The sequence below is a fragment of the Eschscholzia californica genome, unplaced genomic scaffold, assembly GCF_041429995.1.
Source record: "Eschscholzia californica isolate CP2 unplaced genomic scaffold, dmEscCali1.0.p SCAF_2, whole genome shotgun sequence".
NCBI lineage: Eukaryota > Viridiplantae > Streptophyta > Magnoliopsida > Ranunculales > Papaveraceae > Eschscholzia > Eschscholzia californica.
In genome coordinates, this window is record NW_028238309.1 from 44,878,794 (window position 1) to 44,886,977 (window position 8,184).

General features: G+C 37.1%; 1 protein-coding gene across 6 annotated transcripts; it reads left to right on the plus strand.

Moving 5' to 3' along the window:
* The first annotated feature begins 1,278 nt into the window (after positions 1 to 1,278).
* On the plus strand, positions 1,279 to 7,765 carry LOC147558254 (uncharacterized). Of its 6 annotated transcripts, none has more exons than XM_086659809.1 (6): positions 1,483 to 1,952; positions 2,104 to 2,357; positions 2,448 to 3,757; positions 6,349 to 6,755; positions 6,846 to 6,906; positions 7,085 to 7,765. In XM_086659809.1, exons 2-6 carry the CDS (start codon positions 2,168 to 2,170, stop codon positions 7,568 to 7,570), a joined length of 2,454 nt encoding a protein of 817 aa, XP_086515935.1. In that variant the 5' UTR covers positions 1,483 to 1,952; positions 2,104 to 2,167; the 3' UTR covers positions 7,571 to 7,765. The 6 variants fall into 6 exon arrangements, with proteins under 6 accessions (XP_086515930.1, XP_086515931.1, XP_086515932.1 ...); XM_086659807.1 differs by having other exon boundaries at positions 1,504 to 2,026; positions 2,137 to 2,357; XM_086659808.1 differs by having other exon boundaries at positions 1,511 to 1,776; positions 2,137 to 2,357.
* Positions 7,766 to 8,184: the final 419 nt, after the last annotated feature.

Below are 8,184 nucleotides of genomic sequence, written 5' to 3' on the forward strand. Positions count from 1 at the left end.
GTAGTGTGTTAAAATGGTACAGTTTTTGCCCAGCTTTTCCATTAATAAAAATAACCTTCTCTCTCAAGCAAAAGATCTGGCGGTTCAAACAATTGTGAAAGGACCATGACGTCACACTCTGTTTGTTTATTATCAGACTTCAATCCAATCAAAATCTGACACCTACTATAGCTGTCATTGTCAATCGAACGTCAATGATCAAATTAAAGGGTAGTTTTGTAAATATATTATTTGAAGAGGATATTCTAGTCATATCCATCAACTGAAACGTTATTGACCACGTACGTCATTCATCGGTTTACATCGTCAGTTCCCCCGCCAAACCTTTCAAATCCGGATTGTACTTCAGTGAACTAAATTTTGGATTAATTTCTTTTTGGCCCCTAATTTGTGGCTAACTTATTGTTTTGGTCTCCAACTGTGTTCGATAGTATATTAGGTCCCAAATTTTTGCCAAACTTACTAAGTTTTGCCATGTGTCCTTTGTGTACACTCCTTTTTCATGCATTTTAAATTGTAGATGTTGTTCTTATTTTTCTACATTTCTCTTTCTTTTGTTCACAGTTGTCTACATCTCTTTCCGTGAGAGAAAAAACCTATAATTTATCACAGTCAAAAGGTATCATTGATCTTCAAATTCAATTTCTCTCTACCTCTTTTTATAGCCCTCCCCACATTGGTTCTAGTCAATAAGAATGTAATTAGAAGAAATTCTGTAATGTGAGTCCAAAGTTCTACAACCCAAATTACTACTCCTTACACCGTTCGACAACCTCAATCTGTAGATAATTAGTTTTAAGCTTTTTATATCGAAACTCAAAGAGTTGTTTTTTACCCTAAACCTTTCACGAACATCCAAACACCAAGAATTAGTATTAACCATAACCTTTCATGAATATCTAAATGCAGACATCATAATTTCATTCTCAATAAAGTTGGGTCCTAATCCAAATTAGGGTTTTCTACCATATCAATGATATTTCTATCAAATCTGTCAAGTTTTTGACTTGATCTCTACTTAACAAACCAAATTAGGGTTTTTTTTCTACAGAAGCATGAAATTTCAATCTCGACTTCAAATGAAATAGGAGTATGAAAAATCTTGTGGACTTGATTTTAATGTTTGGAAACCCAAATTAGGGCTTCTCACTATGTGCAATCTTATTCAACCGAAATATACAAGGATTTCTGTTACCCAAAATACTTAAACAGGAGACAAGGAGAGGGAGAGAGAGAGAGAACGAGCGAAAGCATAAAAAGTAGATAGTTTTTTAGAGATGGGGGAGAGAGAGAAAGAAAATTGAAAAATGGAAAAGCGAGAAAAATATGTAAGATTCACAGGAGGCTATAACAAACTGCCGGATAGAATTAGGGGTCAAAATAGCTAATTGAGCTTAAATTAGGTGTCAAAACAGAATTGACCCTTTTATTTTATGTAGGGTTAAAGGGCCCATACCTCTAGTTTTAGCTTTTTCTTCTTTTATGGCTCTCCCTTTGTAATGTAGAAAAAGTTTGAGAAAAATGTTAGCTGGAAGCCTGGAAGTGGTAATTCGCCCTGTGACGTTAAACTTAACCGAGAAAGACGTTTATCTATCTAGCGGAACTTAACGGCGTTTTTCTCAGTTCTTAATCATCATCTCGAAGACATTATTATTCTCTTCACGTTTTTCACTCTACCACCCAATTAAAATTACACACTAACCCGGTTAGTCGGAATCTTCAAATTCGTCGTCGGACTTCGACGGAGAAAGCTAAGATCGACCATGTTCTTTATAGGTAGACTATAGTAAAACCCATACATATCTTTCTCTCTCTCTCTCTCTCTCTAAAATTCATCTTTTGAGTTTTTTTTAAGAAGAAATGAAAACGTGCTTGATCAGATTAAGAACGGAGTTTCTCTCTCTAAACCATCTTCCTCTCTCTAGAATTCATGAGTCTCAAGTAGTGTATGAGTTGCTGTTTTAACTTTTAAGTACTTGGGAAGTTAATTTTGTGATTTGAGTTGTAAGAAGTTGAGATTCACAAGGTTAGTTAATTGAAGTGTTAGTTTTGTTGATAACTAGTCTCACTTTGAATTTAGGGTTTTCATTTCATCTCTCTTAGGTTTTAACATTTACTTAACATTTACTTTTACAGGTGATTAAAAGAAATCATTACTATTTGAACCATGTCTGATAGATTTACAAACATAGAGAGTTCATTAATGGGTATTAATGGATTCAGGCCTGAATCTCATGTAGCTCAACAAAGCCGCCGTGATAAGCTTAGAGTCCCACAAACATCAACCACTTCTCATCATCATATTCAAGATTTTTCATCAACCCATTCAGTAAATTTACCAATAAGATCATATTCAGGTTTAAGTAATCCAGATCTTTTTCAACTTAGAAGTTTTCGAAACTATGATTTACTTGGTGATCCAACAATGTTTTCTTCATCATCATCAGATGTTCATAACAACAACAACAATCTTTTGTTTGCTCAAAAAGAGTGTTTGGTAATGAACCAAGAATCGAATCGTTGTGAAGATGAATCGGGTAGGGCTAATTTAGGTTCCGATCCGTCGGACGATACTTCATTTGCTAGCTCTTCTCATGTTGTTCCATCAAACTTCATGGTTTCTTCTAAAGTAATACATTCTCAACCAAGCCCCTGCCATTGGAAAGAAGTGGGTGTTGGGGCACAACAAAATTGTGAGTGGATTTCTAAATTTGTGAATGGGTCTTCTTCTTCTTGTGGTGGTGGTGGTGGTGGTGGTGAGGGTGGTGGTTGTAGTAATAGTAATGAAGCCTGTCCTTTATTAGTTGGTGAAAACTTACCACCACCAAGGTACAAGGAAGTTGATTGTTCAGTTTCAGTAGTGGCCCATAATGAAGGATACCAAGATCATGTTCAATCTTCATTTGTCAACAACCACCACCAACAAGGCAGTGATATATCAGATCAAAAGTCATTTGGTGAAATAAACTTTAGTACTACTCCTCAGATGACTAATTACCAATCTAATAACATGCAACAAGTTAGGGAAACAAGTCATGGATCTTGGGTTGATAATGGAGGGAATGAGTTGGTTCTTCTTCCTACTTATGGGAACCACCAAACAGATGATGTAGAAAGTCATCAATGGAGTAGAAGGAACTTTGAGGGTATTGTTGGCGATTCGACCACTCAAAGTTTGTCTTTATCACTTTCTTCACATCACCCTCATTCGGAATTGCTCGCACCCCATTATGGAATAAGGTTTGCGTCCGGTAATGTTCAATCTAGGGTTGGTGTTTCTAGTGGTTCTCAAGATATGAGATCTAGTAAATTTGGTTATTACTTTCAGGATCATCAAGCATCTTGTAGTAATAGAGAGGTTGGGAATACGGTCGATAGTTTTGGGGGTTGTTCTAGTTACGCTCGTCTTTGTACGGGTCCTCTTGGACCCTTTACTGGGTATGCAACAATTCTGAAGAACTCGAAGTTCTTGAGACCTTCCCAACAGCTGTTGGATGAATTTTGTAGGGTAACTGCTCCAAAGGTTGTAACGTCTACAAGTGAAATGTCTGAGAGGGGTTTTAGAGACGTAGCGGTTTCATCAGATCTTATGAATGTTGAAAATGAGTGTGGCAGGAAGGATGTGAACTCCGGTATCTCGTCTTCGACACGAAGTCCAAAATCATATGACGAAGGCAAAGCTGGGAGTGGACATTGTCAATCTAATCTGCCGGAATTCCAGCAGAAGAAGTCGAAGCTCGTCTGTATGCAAGAGGAGGTCAGTGCTATCACTGTTTTAAGAGTTCTTACATTAAGTTTATTTTGTTTTCTAGCATATGGCACAAGTTATTCGAAAAGTTACTATTTCCATCTTTTGTCGAAATGGTACTGTTAAGTGCATGTACCAACGTTACCAGATACTCTCATCCCCCTTGTGTACCGTGCACCCATACCCTTTTTGGGCAAGTTCGCGATCCAGTACTCCAAAATTAGCGTACCGGAGTTTTTGGTCTTAATTATAACCAAAGTATTTGTAAAAATCTATAAAATTGACTAGTAAGGTAGTTAACAAATTATAAGTTTTGTGGAGATAGGATGTCCGAGAGTAGTTGCATCTTATTATAAATGAATCGTAGAAAGTATATGTTGTCTAGGAAAATAGTCCAAAACGAACTGAAATCGAAAATGGCGTACCAAAGAGGTATACCCCTAGCGTACCCGATACTCACATGGTAGCGTACCGCGTACCGGTGCCGCGTACCAGAGCGATCCGGGTATCAGGTAACTTTGGCATGTACTCGAATTGATTGTGTCAATTTTCGTTATAAGGTAGTGGATAAGTAGTTGTGCAATGGGATTTTATGCATCATACTGAAAACATGATTATCGTACATTGACACAATCATGTTTTCAAAAAAAAAAAATGATTATCGTACATTTGTTGTTGCAGTTTCCTTCCATTTTTATTAACTGTTTTTTTGGACTAAATACTGCTTTTTTAAGTACATGAAAAATTGAAAACTTAAGGCCATCTTCATACAATTTTTTCCATAATCGCTCACAGCTTTGGGATTTAATACCTTTACTACATCTACTATGAAAATTGTCGATGTAGTATCGAAAATGTGAATCTAATTACGAAACGCTGCTTTTTAATTATTCAGTGGTAAGCGTTCATTTTTAGCCATGTCTTCTAGAGAGCCTAGTTAAAAGATGAACCTTGCTGGGAGTTTATTGCTTTTTGGACAAGCATGTCGATAAGGAGCAATTTAAGCACGGTTTGGTAGTCTTCTACGCAAGTTAGTCACACTACGCGTAGATAAGTTCTTGATGGTAAGTCTTAGGGGAGAAATTCTAATCGTAATTTGAGATTTTAGATGTCATATAACATGTAAATTTTGGCATCCCTTGGGAGATTTTGGCATCCCATGGGAGATTTTGGCATGTTAGTCTGTTTTCGGATGCTAAAATGCATGTTGAATTTTCCAGTTGCTTTTGTCAACGCCTAGTTTGATCTCAGAAGGTGCATTAATCCTTACTTCGATGACCTCCCTTGTCTAAATCAACACAAAAGAAGTTAAGAATATTGATAATGTTGACTCCCAATCCATTTTTTTCATTTCTATATCGAATTCACCTCATTGTTCACATTATTTGTCTCGGCATGAAGTACTTGAGGAATTTAGAGTTACAGTACTTTTATTTGATCAGCACCAAAATCCAGTTAAGGTTTTACCTTAAATCCATATTTTGTGGTATGGGTCTAGTGAACCGGTTTTGGTCTAGGAACATGAGCGACTAATTTTTAGGTATAAACATGCTTTCGGGCGGTCACTTCTGCATGTATTCTTCTTCGACGATTTTGACCTAGGATAGGGCTTGTGATCTGATCACTGATCAGAGTTTTACGGTAAGTTGTAGACGAGGTACTTTTGTTGGTTGGTGGTTAAATACTTTCATCCGCAACTTCAGAATGTCTCCGTAACTTATGACTTGTCATTTCTTAAACATAGACTTTCCGGGATCTATGAGCTTTGTAACATTTTTCTATGATAGTAAGTCTTGAGAAGGAACTAATGAGATAAAGCAAAATATACTGTTTGAGAGGGTTGGTCGGTATCGGTCGATATTCCATTCTCTTAACGGATACGATTAATTGGTTTTGGCTAATCATCAAATGGAACTGTTCAGCATGCACCTTTGATATGATGGGAATATGGCACGACAGTTCCTCAAGATTCTTATTTATTCTTATACAGTTACTAGTCTTCTGAAAGGACTTGTAGTCGAAACAGTAAGTGGTGGTCACTCAACTTTGTGTGAAAAGCAAGAATTTCTTTGTGTTTGCCTCTTTTATGTCACGAAAACACCTTCATCGCTTATATTCGAACGAAAGAGTTTGATGTTTTTCAAGCATATGCATAGGATAATGCAATAGGATAACAATTTTTATCTGCAGTATCCTCCATTAACTTTTAGCTACTTTCCCTAACCAAAGAATCCAAAAAACCCTCATCTTTTGTGAAAGCCATTTGTAGGCCCTAATTTTAAAGGTAAATGATCCATTGAATTTTGTCACAAGCTTTCTGTCGATGCCTTTTTTTCATTCTCAATTTAGACTGGCCCATGAGTAATCTATCGGTCTTATTGATGATTAGAATCATAAGTTCAGACAAAGCATAAAGAACGAACTACTATTCCAATGCCAGAAGAACAGAATATGTAGTTGCTTTCATGTACATCATCTCAATCGTCATTAGTTGTATCATTTTTTGCGCATAATATCAGAAAACTGCATATCTGTTCCTTGTCTTCTAAGACAAAATAATACATAATTCATGGTTGTTCATTTTCTTATGCCTTCACCAGGTCTGCCGAAAATACAAGCAGTACCAACAACAAATGCAAATGGTGATTTCGTCTTTTGAATCAGTGGCGGGTCTTGATGCAGCTACACCTTATACCTCATTGGCTTTGAAGACTGTTTCAAAGCATTTCCGGTGCTTGAAGAACACAATTGCTGACCACCTCAGGTACATACGGAAGGCATTGGGTGAAGACTTTTCATCACTTACTAGCCGAACAAGTAGTAGTAAAGACGATGCAACAATTCCAAGGTTAAGTTTCAATGATCACAACCTAGGAAAACAAACAGCTACAGGGAATAGTCTAGGTTTTCTTGATTCTCAGCAGCATGTTTGGAGACCCCAGAGAGGCCTCCCAGAACGATCAGTTGCCGTTCTCAGAGCCTGGTTGTTCGAGCATTTTCTTCATCCGTGAGCTACCCTCTCTCTCCCACTCTCTACATATAAACAAACACACACACACACATTCAATTTTTGCTAAAAGGTTATTCTACTTTTTAGGTACCCGACAGACACAGATAAGCATATGCTCGCTACTCAAGCAGGTCTAACACGAAACCAGGTAGATACTAAACTTCACTTACCTCAAGAATTGTAACCTTTTTGTGTCTCAGTGTGACTTCTTTTACCTGATGTTAAACTTCTTCAAGAATGAATACATATATAATATAAACAGCTGAAAAACTGCTAACTGGATACATCATATATATTAAGGGCTAGTTTTTGATTGTGTGGAGCAGGTATCAAACTGGTTTATAAATGCCCGAGTGCGAGTTTGGAAGCCCATGGTTGAGGAAATGCACTTGCTGGAAACTAAAGCATCGTCAGAAACGGGAATGGCAAAACCTAATAGACGAGATAGCAGTGGAGAGAGGGTTGGTGAGGAATGCTCCAACAAACTCATGATAGATCCAGTGTCATCTGAAGGACGAGAAAGCCCAACAACAATGAATGCAGAAGTCGGAGAGAGTTCACGACAACAGTGGCACCATGATAAGAGGTCTAGAATGGAGTGCCAGATTCCTACAGGGCTTGATGGGAATCTAATGGGTTTTATCCCGTACCACCAAAGTGCGCTTGAGATTGGGGGACTTGGAGCTGTGTCACTTACGTTAGGACTAAGGCACAGTTCCGAAAATGCGCAGCAACAGCAACAACAACAACAACACGAGCATCAATTAGGTGGACATTTTGGAGGTCAGATGTTTCACGATTTCGTTGGTTGATTTCTAGGATTCCTTATCAGTGTGATAACTCTTATAAAGTTCTTGGCAGTAGGAACGAAATTTAAACATGTAAACTGTCATATTGACTTGAAGCTGAAGGGAAGACGAGTCTAAAGGGTAGACATGATCAAAATGTCATAATGTTTTGTGATATTGCTTTTCATCTAAATCATCTTCTCTTCTTTTCTCTTTAAATCCACTTTTTCTCATCATTCTACCCAATAATGATAAATTTTATGATCATTCTGAAATATATATAATTCCATTACATGATAAAATAAGTAGATACCTTGGGTTTTTTTTGTTAAAAGGATAGTTGGAGTTTGACAAATCTAATATTTGAGAATTAACAATGGCTTTATCCGTGTCACCCCCACACTTGCAAGTTTGCATACCGTGATATTCGCAACAGTTAACTTTTACCGTCCTTAAAGGTGGATTTTATGAAATAATTTGTTTCATTCTATAGAGAAGAAGATGGTGAGAAAAGTCGATCTCAGTTGAACTTCTTCACCCTATATGTAAACACGAATAATCTATAAAGATCATGTTACATATACTTTCTAATTGACTCTTAAGAAGAGCCTTAGTGAAGATATCTGCGAGTTGATTGA